At 39.9% G+C, this 19,492-nt stretch overlaps 1 protein-coding gene and 1 pseudogene across 1 annotated transcript in view; one reads left to right on the forward strand and one right to left on the reverse strand.

Annotated features, from left to right (window-relative positions):
• LOC140508273 (uncharacterized) overlaps positions 1-19,492 on the reverse strand; it is an 88,600-nt gene that overhangs the window by 44,574 nt on the left and 24,534 nt on the right. The window contains 1 exon segment of the mRNA XM_072616076.1: positions 12,382-12,387. Coding sequence (XP_072472177.1) covers positions 12,382-12,387 — 6 coding nt within the window.
• On the forward strand, positions 2,219-4,340 carry LOC140508477 (cyclin-A2 pseudogene; annotated as a pseudogene).

Raw genomic sequence — 19,492 nt, forward strand, 5'->3', positions numbered from 1 at the left:
TATCAATAACAACATGGAAAATATTTAGAGGGGAGAGAATCTAAGAACCATTGAACTACATGAGACACATGAGCCCAGATATGGTATTTTAAAAAAAATAACTTGAACCTATTAGAAATAGAAGACAAAATATAAATAGGAAAAAAAATCACTTGTCTTCTTGAGTTCAAGTACTTGAGTTCTTGGTACTTGAGTTCAAGTACCATGGAAATTGTGAGGCTCACATAATATTTACCAACTACCACCCTAAGGAGCATGGAGAGAATGCAATCCATTACTCTAAGAAGTCAAAGATATAGGCTTGAGACTATCGTATTTGTGACTATCATATTGTGACCATAAATTAGCAGTAAAATTTAGCATAATCCTACTGGGAAAATAAAAAACTTTGATGAAATACAGGATTTTCAACATTTCCTAATGAAATGTCCTATCTGAGGACAAACATTCCAATACAAACACAGGAAAGAAGAGGGGGGAAAAAGGAGCAAAAAGAGGGGCCATTTTTAAAGGTGCTAATGGGGGAGGGGAAGGTAATAAGAGTGTTCTTTGGGACATAATATCAGGTGTTCTAGAGAGAGATAAATTAGACTAGGGTCTGAGAATGGTATTTTTATATTTTGATGATGTTAAAAAGATAAGAATGGCAGGCAGCAAGGGATACAGTGGGGAAGAAAAGGGGAGGAATGGGAAGGGGAGACTTGTTAACTCATACAATCAGAGCATACAAAGGATTTACAAACAAGGAAGTACTTGGGGAAGCTATTGTCACTCAAACCTTACTTGCATCTGAACTGGACAAATGAGAGTGAAATAAACACACACACACACATACTTAAAGATTATGGTACAAAATATATATTCCTCCCTTGTTTCTTCTTTTCTTTTTATTGTTAGGCAGAATTGGGTGGTTCAGGATAAGAAGGCATTTCTGAGAACATTTGCAAATCTAGGGGACCGTATTCTATGAACATTCTTTAGTTAGAGCAGCATGTTCTCACCTTCCCTTTGAAACATGAGAGAATGCTAATAGGAACACCAACTCGCTTTCAGAATTGTGCCTGGCACCCAACTTGGATCCACTTCCCCTACTTCTACTGAAGATACTCTGCCTTCTATCCACTCCCCAATAGTGACTTGCCACATCTTATTGAGAAGTAAGGGGAAGTTGTCTTCTGCTCTCTTCCCTCTAACATCCCTGAGCCTCTATTGGGCTGCATCTTCTACGAATGTAGGACTGATAAAATCTGCTGTACCTATAACTATCAAAACTAAAGGAGGACCTCCACTCTCAAAACCCCAATGCCCATTATCTAAGGAGGCCACAGAAAGTATTGAACTTCATTAACTGTTTCAGAGATCCAGCTACTATCAATATTCCATATGTCTTCCTGAAATATTCTTATATTACCTGTTAAATAAAAAGGTGCTGATGGGAAACCAATTAATTGATTTTCCCAAATGATGTCTCTGCACTGTTCATACCTATGTAATCCCCCAACACCCAGGGGTACCTAATCCTGCAACTATTGTCTCTTCCATTCCTTGAAATGCAACTTCTTTTACCGTAATAAATCTATATTCAGTCTTTTTCGGTATCCCAGTCCATCCAGATTCCCAGTACCTCTGCTTTTACCTGGAAAAAGACCCAGTAGACATGGACTCAACTACCAAAATAACCCTGTGAATAAAGCAATATTAGTAGCTTATCCTATTTTAGGCATAAGGAGTTTGAGACTCAGAGAACATAAATGGATCACAAGGTGACAACAGGGAGAAATCACTGCTTCCTGAATCCAAGTCTAATCTTTTATCCATATAGTGACCAGAGTGGGGAACCAGTGGCCTTGAGGCCACATGTGGCCCTCTTGGTCCTCGAGTGTGGCTCACAAAGGGATTTTTTCTGCGTTCTGTGAAGTTCGGATTTAGTCAAAGGGCCGCACTTAAGGACCTAAAGGGCCACATACGACCTCGAGGCCGCAGGTTCCCCACCTCTGGAAACCTTTCTCAAGGAAAGAGGAAAAGGATAGAATCTTATTCCAAGTAGGTATAGCACTATTGTTCTCCTAATCTAAACTCTCGTATAGATGCAGCATTTTGAAAACTGAATCGTTGTGGTTGTGGTTTGCCCTTTATTCTCCAAGAAGACGATGACATCCGGGAGAGGATGACTTGACTTGCAATTCAATGTGATTTGAGGGAAGGCTGTGCAGTCGCCAGCCTCACTTCTAGGAGTCAGACACAAGTGTGAACTTGGAGGGTCTCAGGTCTCCACCTCAGGTGAATTCACACCTTTGTAAGCATAAAGAAGGGGAGGAGCTACTTTCTATAAAAGGGCCAGCTCCGTAGGTCGGACAGATTTCCTTGGGACTCAAAGTCCGCAGGCCCCGGCTGCTCAAGGCAAGGAGCCGTAGAGAGAAGCGGTGTCTTCCAAGGGCCCCCCCGAGCCCGGCAGGCTAACCCTGTGGGATCACAGGGCCCGCGCCATGCTGATGAACAAGGCGGTGCAGCTGCAGCTGCTCAGGCTGTTCCGGTGCTCCGGTCCGGACCACAATCAAGAGAACATCCTCCATCCAGCCAAGCGTGGTGGCCGCTCCGAGCCCACCACGGCATGTACGGGGCTGGACTTGGTGCGGCCCCCCTGCCCTGGCCGTGGCCTTGGTCAGAAGCCTCAGAAGAAGCGCAAGGCTCGGGGGCTTGTTAATTCTCTCAGGGATATTTCTGTTAATGAGCAGGGTGACGTCCCGCCCTGGAATACCACCAGCAACCAGAATCCTTTCACAGTTCGCGTGTATGAACGAGTTGGGGAGAATGCAAAGAAACTTCCCGTCCCTAAAACGGTGGAGCCTGAGGATGATGCGCTGGGTTACAAGGCAGCTGTTTTGCTGTCAGAAACAAAAAAACCTTTGGTGCCCCCTGATTATCCAATGGACAGTCGTTTTGGATCTCCCCTTCCTATGGACATGTCTGTGGCCCTGGAACCAGAAGCAAAGCCACCAGATGTCAACGAAGTCCCTGACTACCATGAGGACATCTATGTGTACCTGAGGGAAATGGAGGTTCAGTATAAGCTTAAAGTGGGGTACATAAAGCAGCCAGACCTAACCGACAGCATGCGGGCTATGTTGGTGGACTGGCTGGTGATGGTAGAGCAGGAAACTGACCTTCACAACGAGACTCTGCACTTGGCTGTGAACTACATGGATAGATTCCTCTCCTCAGCAGTGTTCCAGGGGAAGCTTCAGCTGCTTGGGACCGCTGCCCTGCTCCTCGCCTCCAAGTTTGAGGAAATCCACCCCCCAACAATGGCCAGGTTTCTGTCCCTCACAGATGAGGTGTATACTAAAAGGGAGGTGTTGAGAATGGAGCAGCTGTTGCTGAAAGTGCTTGATTTTGACCTTGCAGCACCAACAATCCACCAGTTTCTCACCCAGTATTTCCTGCATCAGCAGCCAGCCAATTCTAGAGTGGAAAGTTTAGCGATGTTTCTGGGAGAGTTGAGTTTAATTGATACTGACCTATACCAGAAATATTTACCATCAACTATCTCCGGAGCTGCCTTTCATATAGCACTCTACACCATCACTGGGAAAAGTTGGCCAGAGTCTTTAATCCAAAAAACAGGATACACCCTGGAAAGTCTTAAGCCATGCCTAATTGCCCTTCACCAGACCTTCCTTAGAGCACCACAGCAAGCCTTACAATCTATACAAGAAAAATACAAGAATGCAAAGTACCAAGGTGTATCGTTCATCAGCCCTCCGGAGACACTCAACTTATAATGAGAGAAAGACACAGAGACCTGCAACAGAAGCCAACTTGGACTTGGTCCCAGATGTCTTCACAGAGCACAAGTTGTGACTGATTACAGCTTATAAAGTACCTTTATAAAAACTTATTTCAAATGTATTTTTTTTTGTATGTGCAACTATCCTGTTTGTTTAGCTGCAGACCTAAGTGGTTTTGTTTATGCATTGTGCATATTAACCAAGCTCATATCTGAGAAGAATTAATTTGGTGAGCTCTATGGCTGTCTCTGGATAACAAGTGAAAACTTTGGTAAAAATCTGGTTCACTCACAGAAGTGTTTGAAAATGACAGCGTGGTACAAGAGAGCCCAAGAGAAGGGTTTTCCAGAATAGAAAGCTGAGAATGTCAGCTGTTCTTCCTGTCTTTCTTTTGTGTCTGTTTTCCTTTCTTTCTTCCCTCACTCCCCCCCAAGATGATTACCATTAGACACAAATAGGTGTATGTATGTATGTATGTATGTAAATGTAAAATTATTCTATACATGTATTAATCAGTTCTTTCTCTGGATAAAGATAGCAACTTTCTTCATATGTCCTTTATTTTTAATTTGTGTATTTATTATGGTCAAAATGACTTAGTGGCTCAAAATCATTATTAAAACTGTATTGCTGTTACTGTATACTGTGTTCTCTTGGCTCTGCTCCCTTCACTATTAATCATTTCATGCAAGACTTTCCATGTCTTTCTAAGATCATTGAGTTCTTATAACACAGTAGTATTCCATCACAGCCATGTGCCACTTGCTCAGCCATTCCCTAGTTTTTGGAAATATCTGCAATTTCCAATTCTTTCCCACCACAAAGAGAGCTGCTATAAACATCCTATTCACGTTCAGTTATAATGACTATTTGTGAATCTCCCTCCCTCTTATTTTTGCTCCCTATTTTCTTTCTCAACTTCTTTTAACCCCATCCCTGTTCCTTATCTTCTCCTCCACTTCACCCAGCCCTCCAAGAGTGCCCCTATCGCTTCCCCAATCCCAATCTATACACCCTTTTAAAAGTCCTCCCTCCCCCTCCCCCAGGCTTCTCACCTCTCTTCATGTTCAGAAGACTTTTATACCCTTCCAGATGTATCATTATTTCCTCTTCTACCCAGATGAGAATAAAGTTCCAACACTACCAACCCCCCACCCCCACCTGTTTCCTCTAGATTAGTTCCTCCTTTCATACCCCATTTTTATAATATAATTACTCCCTTTTACCTTTGCCTACACAATGTTGTTTTTTAGAATCACCTCACCATATACAACTCATCCTTGAACTTTCAAACTACTTTAGAAATGTTAGAAGCCAAGTCCACCTAACAAGCCCCCAACTGTGAGAAACATGCTCACCTTAAACAAAGAACAATGCCTATTGTGAGATCAGGAAAGCTTTCATTAATCTTTACATCCATCCCCTCTGATTGGACAAGTAGCCTCCCCAGTGAGGTTATAGGAAGATGGCAACATGTTCAGAAAAATGGAGCTTCTTCTTATTGTTTTCCAAACTTTGGATCTCCCACAACACAGTCTCCTGGCCATGTGACTTAATGTTCTCCTTTCTGATAGGCTTTTCCTCACACAACTCAGTGAGCCTGAGTATTAGTTTCTGACCTCAAACCTGACCATGCTAGGTCACAGGTCACAACCCTTATCACCTAGAACTGTGGAAAATGGAACTTTCTTGTTTCCCACAAACTCCCCCTTTTTCTCTTTATTAAAATTTTTGTTTCCACACCTAAATCCAGTTAATACCTCCTCACTTTCTTTCCCCTATGAATTCTCCCCTTCATCTATCTCCCCTTTATATGAATATGGTAAGGGAGCAAAGTTGACTGACACATTGACAGATCACAAGGGGGCAGTCCCCTTGTTATAACTACAGATACAAGTATTAAAAATAAAAAGGTAAATCAATGAATTGTTCTTTTAGAAGTTCCATCTCATACAGCAGTCTGGGGAGGAACATCATCTGCTGCAGTTTTCTGGTCTGGATACGTGTTCAAGCCCTCTTCAGAACATCTTCTTTCCTTTGCCTTCTTGTGGAAATCCAGATGTCCACTCTCCTACAAAACTGACCTTGATACAATTTTAGATTACCATTCCTAAGCTTTATATTCTTATCACTGTTACAGAATCAGAATTGGAACTTTGGCCAATTGTCATGTTTAAGAAATTCACATTAGAACTTAGCTTTTACATTTTACATTAATTCACTATTCCTTTCCCCCATCAGGAGAATGAGATTATGGTAAGGAGTCAACCAGGCTCCAGTACTTACATAAATACAATAAATAATCATTTTTAACACAGTACATATCATCTCATAAAACAATTCCAATTTCTGGTCATGTGATGCTTCTTTTAAAGCATCTACAATATAGACCACAAACCATTTTTCTTTTAACATTAACCAACTGAGACAAAAATAATAATGATTGTGGATGCTAATATCACAGACCCTCAATGTAACTGTTCCCATGCTATTACTAAGAATTAAAGGACACTGAATTATTGTTGTTAGTCTGAAATCCTAAGCCTAATAGCTTAATTTTTGGACTTAACGTCAAATGTTCCCCTACCAACAATGTATTATTTAATAGATTATAGGAAATTGCCACTAAGAGCAGGGACATTTCAGGGAAACAACATTTCCCTAACTTCATGTCAATTCCAGGCAGGAGTAGATTGTCAACTAGCATCGCCAGACTTAAAGTCTGCCAGGTGTCAGTGGGGAAATTGAGTCAGGAGAATCCTACTTCAGCTCAGGCTGAACAGCACTCTCCCAATCTTCTCATGAGATCACCCCTTTGCAGTTCATACCAGCATCTCACAGGGTCACTGGCATCATGGATCAGTGGCTCAGACAGCCTTTCTTGTTATCCACACCTGGAGTTAGACTCAGGAGAATAGTCAATTAATAAGTCTCATAAAATCTTAAAATGGAAAGCTCCAATAGTCAGTTTCAGATATGACTATAATTTCACGTTGGTTAAGGAACATCTTTTAAAGCAAGTCTTAAGTAGCTTTCATGCCTTTATGTACATGTTCTAGTTCCTGATTAAATAACAATCATAAAATCAAATTTACCATTAAAACCATAAGTTATTGTTCTAATAGATTTACATCTGCTTCCCAGGCTTCCCTATACCTTTCTATGTTCAATCTAAAAGAATGATAAGTTGATAAGTTCAAACACTAACTTCAACTTCTGTTCATGAAATGAATTAAAATCAAACAAAAATCAAAATAAAAACATTTAATTTCTGCATCTCTGGCAAAATATTACCAGAGGTTACCTGCCTCTAAGCAACTACGTTGAAATTCTTTTCCCCAAACTGAAGATGTCTCTGATTTAGTCTCAGTCATTCAGTCAATTGTATTTACCTACCCAACTGGACTTTAACACGTAAAGACCTTAATGCAAATCAGGACCTTTGTCCCTTACCCCAAAAGAGTTTTAGTTCCATTTGTCTAAAAGGCCCTGGAAAACCTCACCTGGAAAGTTCCTTGGATTTCTCTACTTGATCTGGCTCTCTAGAGGCCCATAAACTTTCCCCTATCATTATGCCCAGATCTCTGTTCTATTTCCCACACTTGATCCTATCAATCCAAATCTCCAGGTTACTGACCATTCCCATCAAGATCATCCCTGGAACCCCCCGACTACCTGGGACACCCCCCAAACTCCTTCCTCAGTCCCCCTGTAAATCAGATCCATGAAGGTGTTCAGACTGCTATATCCTGGTGTTTTCCTTTAGACAGTATCATTCTTCTGACATCATTGAGACCACCTCTGACAAGTGAAAGGCAATTCTGATTGGTGGACATTTAATGAAGAGGTGGGTTAAGAGTTCTTGATTCCTCCCTAATATTTCTTTATTGGAAGGAGTAAAGTCAGCTGAGGAAGGTAGCCTGTCATGAGATTCAGGGCCTGCCAGCAATCTGGGCTAGGAAAAACCACCCTACTCAGGATCTCCCTGCTTTAGTTTTCTCTCTGAAGATCAGGGCACCCCAACTTTGATTAGAAATTAAGGATACATGAGTCTCCCGTGGTAATGTGGATGAGCTCAGCCTGGCTTCTGTGCTCATGGGGTCAATAGAGAGGCCCAGTCTAGGTCTTCGGAGGGCTTGCATTGTGATCACATTCCTTAGGCAGTTCAGGCTGGGAGAGATTTCTCTATTTGAGGTAAAGTGAAAGATGGAGGACTTGACAGAAACGGGAACTTTACATATTAATACTAATAATCAAATGACACAGCATTAAAATTAATTTTCCTCAGTTACATCCCATTTACATGGTCATCCTTTCAATTTTCCAAGCACAGACATCTACCTGTGGCAGATGAACATCTATGTGTTCTCAGATCATACTTCCTTGGAGCAACACATGACATTTCCTTTGAATGATAGATTATTAGCTTTCTGACAATTCAAACAATCATATCTGAAATCAAAACTCAGGACAATATCAAATTACTCTTCCAAGAGATATTTTTCCTCATGTTCTTGCAATAATCACTAACACTGAGCACATACAAGGTTTTATCTTATTCATCCTTTCTAGTTTAAATCCATCCTGGAGCAGAAATCAATTATTAGAAAATAAGAAAATAATCACATTCTGAAGTTGCATACACACATTGAACACAACAGAGTTCCCTCAAAAGCCAGAAAAAATATTGGTTATTGTGAGCCTTGAAGCCTGACAAATAACCATTTCTAAAGGTATTTGTAAGTTAACCCCTAAAGCAAAAATAAAATCTTTAAATCTGGGATCTGTTAATGCAAAGTTGACTTAAAGAAATAACTTCAGAAGATGGTGGAGTAGAAAGATGGACCTGTAGAAGCTCCCCCCCACAGTCCATGATGTACCTGTAAAAAAGACTCTAAACAAATTCTAGAATAGCAGAAGCCACAAAACAACAGTGAGATTTCCACCCCAAGGCAGCCTAGAAGGCCGACAGGCTTGGGGTGGACAGCAGCCCACAGAGTGCAGCCCAGCCTTGGCTATGTGGTACCAGTAGAAATAGGACTGGAACAGGCCTCGGGGGTGGAATCCCTGGCAATGGCTATGGTTCCCAGATTTCTCGACCCACAAATGCCAAAGACAGCTTCAAAGGCAGCTTCTTTCAGTAAGAAAACTCTCTCACCTGGGTGAGAAGGGAACATGGTCTGGCTCTGTGGGCAGCAGCAACTGTAGTGACAGCATCCATTTTTGGAGCCCTCTACCTAAAGACCCTGGGGGAATTGAGCTGCTGATCTGGATCTCAGCCCTGAGTGGTGGCCCTAGGGTGAGGAGGAGCACTGGTGGTGGAGCTGGTGGAGGCTCTGGAGAGGGAACCCTACTGGCAGATCCTGGGCAGAACAGAGTGCTTGTGGTTGCTCACAGACAAGAGCACAGGCAAGGAGAGGAGTAAACTCCTCTCCCTTCATTGTGCTTACAGGTCCCCAGAGTATACCCTCCTCTTGACAAAGGACTCAAAAGTCAAGTAACTGCCTGGGAAAATGCCCAAAAAAGGGAAAAAATAAGACTGCAGAAAACTTTCTTGGTGAACAGGTATTTTCTTCCATCCTTTCAGATGAGAAAGACCTAAAAGTCAAGGCTTCTGTATCCAAAACCTACAAAATGAATATCCAATGGTCTCAGGCCATGGAAGAGCTCAAAAGGGATTTTGAAAATCAAGTAAGAGAAGTGGAAGAAAAATTGGAAAGAGAAATATGAGCGATGCAAGAAAACCATAAAAGCAAGTCAACAGCTTACTAAAGGAGACCCAAAAAAATGCTGAAGAAAATAACACCTTTAAAAATAGGCTAACTCAATTAACAAAAGAGGTCCAAAAAGCCAATGAGGAGAAGAATGCTTTAAAAAGCAGGATTAGCCAAATGGAAAAGGAGGTTCAAAAACTCACTGAAGAAAATAGTTCTTTAAAAATTAGAATGGAGCAGATGGAAGTTAATGACTTTATGAGAAACCAAGAAATTACAAAACAAAACCAAAAGAATAATAAAATAGAAGATAATGTGAAATATCTCACTGGAAAAACAAGTGACCTGTAAAACAGATCCAGAAGAGTTAATTTAAAAAATTATGGGACTACCTGAAAGTTATGATCCAAAAAAGAGCCTAGACATCGTCTTTCATAAATTATCAAGGAAAACTGCCCTGAAACTCTAGAACCAGAGAGCAAAATAAATATTGAAAAAAATCCACCAGTCACCTCCTGAAAGAGACCTGAAAAGAGAAACTCCTAGGAATATTGTAGCCAAATTCCAGAGCTCCCAGGTCAAGGAGAAAATATTGCAAGCAGCTAGAAAGAAGCAATTCGAGTATTGTGGAAATACAACCAGCATAACACAGGATCTAGCAGCTTCTACATTAAGGGATGGAAGGACCTGGAATATGATATTCCAGAAGTCAAAGGAACTAGGATTAAAACTAAGAATCACCTACCCAGCAAAACTGATTATAATACTTCAGGGGGAAAAAAGTGATCATTAAATGAAATAGAGGACTTTCAAGCATTCTTGATGAAAAGACCAGAGCAGGGATGGAGCCAAGAAGGCAAAGCAGAAAGACACACATACACTAGCTCTTACCCCACAGCCCATAAAACACCTCTAAAGAAGAACTCTCAACAAATTCTAAAGCAGCAGAAGCCACAGAACAACAGAGTGGAGGAGATTTCTAGCCCAGAGTGACCTGAAAGACTGATGAGAAAGGTCTATTGCTCCAAAGGCAGAGTAGACCCCAGCCCAGCCTTGGTCATGTGGCACCGGGAGGTGCAGAACCAAGCAGGCTTCAGGGACAGAATCTCCAGTGGCAGTGCAGATTCCTCAACCTACAGGCGTCAAAGGTCAGTGAGAGGGTTTTTTTGGCTAGCTGAGAAAGGAGCAGGGTGTCCCCATAACTCAGGCCTCCTCAGGTGGCAGCAGTGAAGGCAGCAACCTGCATCCATTGTTGAAGGTCTCATCGTAAACCCCCTGAGGGAACTGAGCCCTGTGTGTCGACCCTGCCCCCACCTGAGCAGCTGATCCTAATCTCACATTGAATAGCAGCCCTGCCCCCAACTAAAGCCCCTGAGGGATTGGAGCAGCTCATCTGAATGTCAGCCCCCAGTGTTGGCTTGTCAGAACTGGAGGTGAAGTGGTTATGGAGAGGAAACTCAGAAGTCAAGTAACTGACTGGGAAAATGTCCAAAAAAGGGGAAAAAAATAAGACCATAGAAGGTTACTTTCTTGGGGAGCAGGCATCTCTCCCCATCCTTTCGGGTGAGGAAGAACAAGGCATACTGTCAGAGGAAGTAAAGGCCCCTGCCTCCAGGGCCTCCAAAGGGAACTTAAAATGAGCTCAGGCAATATAGAAGCTTGAAAAACGAGTTAACAGCTTACTAAAGGAGAACCAAAAAAATTCTGAGGAAAATAACAGCTTTAAAAAGAGGCTAACTCAATTGGAAAAAGAGGTCCAAAAAACCAGTGAGGAGAAGGAGGCTTTAAAAAGCAGCATTAGCCAAATGGAAAGCAAAGTTCAAAAGCTCACTGAACAAAATAATTCGTTGAAAGAGAGAATTGAGTTCAGGGAAATGAATGAATATGAGATAAACCAAGCAGTTAGAAAACAAAATCAAAACTTTGAAAAAATAGAAGATAATGTGAAACATCTCATTGGAAAAACAACTGCCCTGGAAAATAGATCCAGGAGAAACAATTTAAAAATTATGGGACTACCTGAAAGCCATGATCAAAAAAAAGAGCCTAGACATTATCTTCCATGAAATTATCAAGGAAAACTACCCTGATATTCTAGAACCAGAGGACAAAATAAATATTGAAAGAATCCACCAACCACCTCCTGGAAGAGACCCAAAGTGGGAAACTCCTAGGAATACTGTGGCCAAATTTCAGAGTTCCCAGATCAAGGAGAAAATACTGCAAGCAGCTAGAAAGAAACAATTAGAGTATTATGGAAATATAATCAGGATAACACAGGATCTGGCAGCTTCAACATTAAGGGATCAAAGGGCTTGGAATGGGATATTTCAGAGGTCATTGAATTGAAACCAAGAATCACCTACCCAGCAAATCTGAGTATAATACTTCAAGGGAATAAATGGTCATTCAATGATATAGAGGACTTTCAATCATTCATACTGAGGAAAAGACCAGATCTGTATAGAAAATCTGACTTTACAATACAAGAGTCAAGAGAAGCATGAAAAGGTAAACAGGAAAGAAAAATCATAAAAGACTTTCTAAAGTGGAACTGTTTACATTACTACATGAAAAAAATATTTATAACTCTTGAATCTTTTCTCAATATTTGGGTAGATGGAGAGATCGTACATACATACATACACACACACACACACACATATAGACAGAGAGTACAGGGTGTGTTGAATCAGAAGAGATATCCACACCAAAAAAAATAAAATAAAAATTAAGGGGTGAGGGAGGAAAATATTGGGAGGAGAAAGGGAGAAATGGAAAGGGGCAGGCTACAACTCATAAAAGAGATAAGAAAATTTTGCTCAATGGAAGAGAAAAGGGAGAAGGGGAGAGGGGAGAAATGAAGCTACTCTCTCCACATATGGCTTAAGGAGGGAATAACGTGTTCACTAAATTTGATATGAAAATCTATCTTACACTACAGGAAAGTAGGGGTGGAGGCAACAACTGGGGTGAGGGGAATGATAGAAGGGAGGGCAAATGGGAGAAGGGAGTTACTAGAAATAAACACTTTCAAGAAGGGACAAGGTCAATTGAGAGGGAAAAAATAAGGGGGGATAGAGTAGGACAGAGGGCAATATAGTTAGTATTATACAACATGATTATTATGGAAGTCTTTTGCAAAACAATACATATTTAGTCTGTATTGAATTGCTTGCCTTCTCAGTGGGGTTGGGGAGGGAGGGAGGGAGAGAAGTTAGAATTCAAAGTATTAGCAACGAATGTTGAGAATTTTTTATTGCATATAATTAGGAAATAAGAAATACAGAGAACAGGGTATAGAAATTTACCTTGCAATACAATAAAAGAGAGAAGATGGGGATAAGGGAAGGGTGGGGTGTGACAGAAGGGAGGGTACATTGAGGGAAGGAGTAATCATAATACAAGGTATTAGGAAGTGAGGGGAGGGGAGTGATGGGGAGAAAAATTGGACATGTTACAAAGTGAGGTAAAAGCAATTAGTATTAAAACAATTGACTGAATTAATTACTGAGAATAAATCAATGACATCTCTAGTTTGGGGGAAAGAATTTTCGTCTAAATTTCCCAGAGGAAGGTAATCTTGGGTAAAATTTGGCATTGATGGAAAAGTTAAAGTTTTAATGGAAAATTTGATTTTATGATTGCTGTTTAATCAGGAACTAGGTCTTACATGTATAGACATGCATGTAAGCCACTTAAGGCTTGCCTCAAAAGATGTTCCTTAGCCAAAGTGAAATTATAGTCATATTTTAAACCTGGTTATTGAAACTTGCTATTTTTAGATGCTATGGGACTATTAAGTGACTGTTCTTCTGAGTCTAACTCCAGATATAGATAACAAGAAAGGGGGTCTGAGGCTCCAAACCATGATGCCAGTAAGCCTGTGAGATGTTGGTATGAACTGCAAAAGGTGATCTCATGGGAAGGGTGGGAGAGTGGTTGTTCAGCCTGGGGTGAGTTATGATTCTCCTGACTCAGTTTCCCCACTGACACCTGGCAGACTTTAAGCCTGACTGAATGCAAGCTGACAATCTACTTCTGCCTGGAACTGACATGAAGTTGGGGAGATATTCTTTCCCTGCAATGTCCCTAGTCTTGGTGGCAACTTCCTATAGTCAAAAGGTTTGTAAGCTTAATACGAGATCTATTAAATTATAGATTATTGGTAGGGGAACATCCAAGGTTAAGTCTAAAATTAAGCTATTAGGCTTAGGACGTTAGACTAACAACAATAAGTTAGGGTCCTTTAATTCTAGTAATACTGTGGAGACAATTAGGTCAAGAGCTTGTGAAGTTAGCAAACATAAATATTATTTGTGTCTCAGTTGGTTAATGTTTTAAAAAAAATTCTTTTGCAGTCCATATTGTAAATGCGTTAAAAAGAAGTATCACCTGACCAAAAGTTTGAATTGTTTTATCTGTTATAAACTGTGTTAAAAATGAAAAATAAAATTAAAAAATAAAGACCAGAGCTGAAAAGAAAATTTGACTTTCAAACACAAGAATGAAGAGAAGCATGAAAAGGTGAACAGCAAAGAGAAGTCATAGGGGACTTACTAAAGCTGAACTGTTTACATTCCTACATGGAAAGACAATATTTGTAACTCTTGAAACTTTTCAGTATCTGGGTACTGGGTGGGATTACACACACACACATGCACACACGCGCACACGCACACACACATAGAGACAGAGTGCACAGAGTGAATTGAAGAGGATGGGATCATATCTTAAAAAAAAAATGAAATCAAGCAGTGAGAGAGAAATATACTGGGAGGAGAAAGGAAGAAATGGAATGGGGCAAATTATCTCTCATAAAAGAGGCAAGCAAAAGACTTATTAGTGGAGGGATAAAGAGGGGAGGTGAGAGAAAAACATGAAGTTTACTCTCATCACATTCCACTAAAGGAAAGAATAAAATGCACACTCGTTTTGGTATGAAAACCTATCTTACAATACAGGAAAGTGGGGGATAAGGGGATAAGCAGGGTGGGGGGGATGATGGAAGGGAGGGCATGGGGAGGAGGGAGCAATTTGAGGTCGACACTCATGGGGAGGGACAGGATCAAAAGAGAATAGAAGTAATGGGGGACAGGATAGGATGGATGGAAATATAGTTAGTCTTATACAACACAACTATTATGGAAGTCATTTGCAAAACTACACAGATTTGGCCTATGTTGAATTGCTTGCCTTCCAAAGGGAAGGGGTGGGGAGGGAGGGAGGTAAAGAAGTTGGAACTCAAAAGTGTTAGGAACAACTGTCGAGTAATGTTCTTGCCACTAGGAAATAAGAAATACAGGTAAAGGGGTATAGAAAGTTATCTGGCCCTACAGGACAAAAGAGAAGATGGAGACAAGGGCAGAGAGGGATGATAGTAGAGAGGGCAGATTGGTGATAGGGGCAATTAGAATGCTTGGTGTTTGGGGGGGGAGGGGATAAAAGGGGAGAAAATTTGGAACCCAAAATTTTGTTAAAATGAATGTCAAATAAATAAATTTTAAAAAATAAATAAAGTCCCCTCCAAAAAAAAAATGAAAAATAAAATTAAAAAATAAAGACCAGAGATGAATAGAAAATTTGAATTTCCAATGCAAGAATCAAGAGAAGCATGAAAAGGTAAACAGGAAAGAGAAATCATAAGGGACTTAATAAAGTTGAACTGTTCACATTCCTACATGGAAAGATAATATTTATAATTCTTGAGACTTTTCTCAGTATTTGGGTAGTTGGAGGGATTATACATACATACACACACACACACAGACAGCATAGGGTGAGTTGAATAGAAAGGGATGACATTTTAAAAAATAAAATTAAGGGGTGAGAAAGAAATATATTGGGAGGAGAAAGGGAGGAATGGAATGGGGCAAATTATCACTCATAAAAGAGGCAAGAAAAAGCTTTTTCAATGGAGGGGAAAAGGGGGGAGGTGAGAGTGAAAAAGTGAAGTTTACTGTCATCACGTTTGGCTTAAGGAGGGAATAAAATGCACACTCAATTTGCTATGAAAATCTATGTTACACTACAGGAAAGTAGGGGAGAAGGGGATAAGTGGGGTGGGGGGCATGACAGAAGGGAGGGCAAATGGGAGGAGGGAGCAATTAAAAGTAAACACTTTTGGGGAGGGACACGGTCAAAAGAAAAAATAGAAGAAATAGGGGCAGGATAGGATGGAGGGAAATATAGTTAGTCTTACACAACATGAATATTATGGAAGTTGTTTGTAAAACTACATATATATAGCCTATATTGAATTGCTTGCCTTCTCAGTGGGGATGGTTGGGGAGGGAAGAAGAGAGAGAAGTTGGAACTCAAAGTTTTAGAACAAATCTTGAGAATTGTTTTTGCATATAACTGGGAAATAAGAAATACAGGTAATGGGGCATAGAAATTTATCTTGCCCTACAAGACAAGTGAGAAGATGGGGATAAGGGAAAGGTGTGATAGAAGGAAAGGCTGATTGGGGGAAGGGGTAATCAGAATGCATGGCGTTTTGAGTGGGGGTGGGGAGAAATGGGGAGAAAATTTGGTACTCAAAATTTTGTGGAAATGTTGAAAACTAAAAATAAATAAACATAAAAAAGAAGTAGCTTCAATACATGCTATTCTGGTGGACTTCCACAATTTTCATAAACGAAACCACACAATCAAAATCACTCTTTGAAAAAGAAACTTGTAAGCCCCTGTTGCTTCAGCTGTGAGGTCCTAGTTTCTCATTAAATAACTTCATTATTTTAGAACTTCTCATCTTTCTTTCAAAAACTTCTCACACAGGTTTGATAAGATTTTCTGACCTCATCAAGCTGAACATCCAGGAGAATGAAAATCTTCCAAACCTCCAAAGAAATTGACAGATATTACAAAGTGTGGGATACTTTCCCAAACAGTAATTACAATTACTCATTTTAAAGCAAAATATGCCTAGTTAACTATTTGAGTTTTTTAAAACAATAATGACAACGATCTCTATCAAAATAGAAAGTATTTTTTCAGTGATACACTTGTGTGGGCAGCTATGTGGCATAGTAGACTGCCAGGCCTGAAGTCAGGGAGACTCATCTTCCTGAGTTCAAATATGGCTTCAAACATTTAATTCACATTACGTTATTGGTCTCAGTTTCCTCATCTGTAAAATGAACAGAACTGGAGAAGGAAATGGCAAACCACTCTGGTATCTTTACCAAGAAAACCCCAACAGGGGTCACAAAGAGACTGATACGACTGAATAACTGAATATACATACAAACATTGTGTGTGTGTGTGTGTGTGTGTGTGTATGTGTGTGTGTGTGTGTGTGTATGTGTATACACCTTCTGGGTATTAAAGAAGACACATGTCTATCACCTACTGATTGTGTGTGTCACAATCTTGAGTGGATAAATTTCGGTGCACTTGTCTTTCTGAATCTTGACTAGAGTTGAGGAACATAAAAAGGAAATCAAAAATAATTCACTAACCAAGGATAAAGTTCTTATATTCTAATATGGAGAGAGGATACATGTGTCCTTTCTGAACCCAAGCATCATCAGGGATGATAAGATGAATTACAAGATCTAGGAATGGGGGTATTATGTCTTGATGACCTAAAAAGAATGGAAAGGGAAGGGAAGAGGCACCCGCTGAGCAGAGTAGGGATAAGGAAGAGGAGAGTTAGGAAAAATCATTCCACATAATGAGGACAAAAAGGTTGAAGTCTATACCACAAAGGAAGACTGATTTGGTGGAGAAGCTGATATTTAAACCTCACTCTTATCACAACTGAACAAAATAAGGAGAGAGAGAGAGGAGAGAGAGAGAGAGAGAGAGAGAGAGAGAGAGAGAGAGAGAGAGAGAGAGGGAGGGAGGGAGGGAGGGAGGGAGGGAGGGAGGGAGGGAGGGAGGGAGGGAGGGAGGGAGGGAGGGAGAGAGAGAGAGGGAGGGAGGGAGGGAGGGAGGGAGGGAGAGATTTAGGCACATAAAAACATTTTATTAAACAGTGAAACAGACAGGAAAAGGGAAAAGGCAGAAGGGCGAAGAAGAGGGAAGGTAGATATAGGAAGGATTAGTCCGAATGACTACAAACTAAAGGATGTAGAAAAATATTTCTCTCTTTCTGCAGTGATGAAGAATTAGAAACTGAGGGAATGTCCATTAATTGGAGAATGGCTGAACAAATGATGGTATATGAATCTGATGACATGCAATTGAGTTGTAAGAAAATATGGAGATGGTTTCAGAGAAACCTGAGGCAATTTCTATGAACTGAAGCAAAGTTCAGTGAACAGTCAGCAGAAAAATTTATAAGTAACAAAAATGCTGTAAAGAAAAAGAACTCTGAAAAACTAAGGCAATCTGATCAATACAGCTACAAACTATGGCACCAGAGGATAAATGATGAAGTACGCTAAACGCCTCCCAGTAAGATGCAGAACTCAGAGTACAGAATGAGAGCTGGGGTTTTTTTAACATGGATAATACAGGAGTATTGTCCTTGATTATATATATTTCTAGTAGGGGATTTGTTTTCCTTTCTTGTTCATTTGAGTTGGGTAGATGAGGTAGGTGAAATTTTTGTCGACAGAATTGTAAAAACAACAACAGAAGAAAACATATTCAGGTATCATTCACAACTGTGGCTTGAATTTTTAATCCAAGATACAGATTTTGTTTTAAAAAACAGACAGTTGGAATATATAAAATTTAAAAGGTTTGAATAAAATAAATGAAGATCAAATGAGAAAAAAATATAGAAGGGAGAAATATCAAATGTTACATCAAAATGACCAATAAAATTAATTTATAACCAAAATATATATACAACTAACACCATTGTGTATCAAGAGCTACTGTTAATAGATGTGTTTTGAAAGGATATAAAGTTTTCAAAAGTACTAGGAACTATAAAATAACTACATGAAAACACATCCCAAAGGATCAATATTAAGAGGAAGTCGTATTAAAATTACTTTGCAATTTCCTGTCATGCCTTCAAAATTGGTGAAAATGACAAAAAGGAAACCATTAATATTTGATCGCTTTTAATTTTGAAATTCACAAACATCAAACAGAAGTACTTTACATTTCCCATAAAACAGAAAAAGAGTGAAGCACATGAGAGAAGTTCTACTATGTAGAGCTGCATTTTCTTTTTGAGTTGATTGGTGATTGGTTGTTGTCTTTCATTCTCAAAGAAGACCAAAATGATATCACTATGGTAAAGTCAAGTTTCAGTGTGTCTGACTGTGGCTGATCAGACCAACATGAGCTCGGAATGCTCTACCATAGATGAGGCACATGTTCCAAAAAAAAAAAAAAATGTTTAAAAAAAGCGAGTAATTAAAAAATTTAACGTGGCACTTTCAAAGTTATCTTCATTCCTTCTAGACTTCTTCCTATTCTACTGCATGTATTTTAAAAACCCATCAGGGGCAGTTAGGTGGCATGGCACTGGCCCTGGAGTTAGAGGGACCCGAGTTCAAATTCATATTCAGAAACTTGACAATTACTAGCTAGAGGGACCCTGGGAAAGTCATTTTTTCCTGATTGCCTCACGAAAATAAAAATCCAAACCAAAAAATCATCAATTCCATTTTCTTTTTAAAGTGGGAAAAAAGCAATCCTATTCCTACTCTCCCTTAGTGTCATCCTCTCCTACCCAAAATTGAAAAACAAAATTGTCAGGAAAGCAGTCAACTGAAATAAGTTCCTACACTGTTTATGTCCCAAAATGTACTTTGATCTACATCCTATATCCATCACCTCTCATTCAAGACAGGAAGTGAAAATCTTGATAAATCCTCCGCAATAGAGGTTACTCTTTACAATAATTAGAATTGTGACATCTTTCAAATGGATTGCTCTTTACAAAACTGATTTTTATCAATTAGTCATTGTTCCTTTCCCAGAAACAGAGCTAGAGAGCATTTGTGGAAGGATTTGAACCTGTTTTCCTGATTCAAAATGCAGTGTCCTGTTACAGTTAGTGTCTTCCACTACCCTGTTCTG

The sequence above is a fragment of the Notamacropus eugenii genome, chromosome 5, assembly GCF_028372415.1.
Source record: "Notamacropus eugenii isolate mMacEug1 chromosome 5, mMacEug1.pri_v2, whole genome shotgun sequence".
Classification (NCBI taxonomy): domain Eukaryota; kingdom Metazoa; phylum Chordata; class Mammalia; order Diprotodontia; family Macropodidae; genus Notamacropus; species Notamacropus eugenii.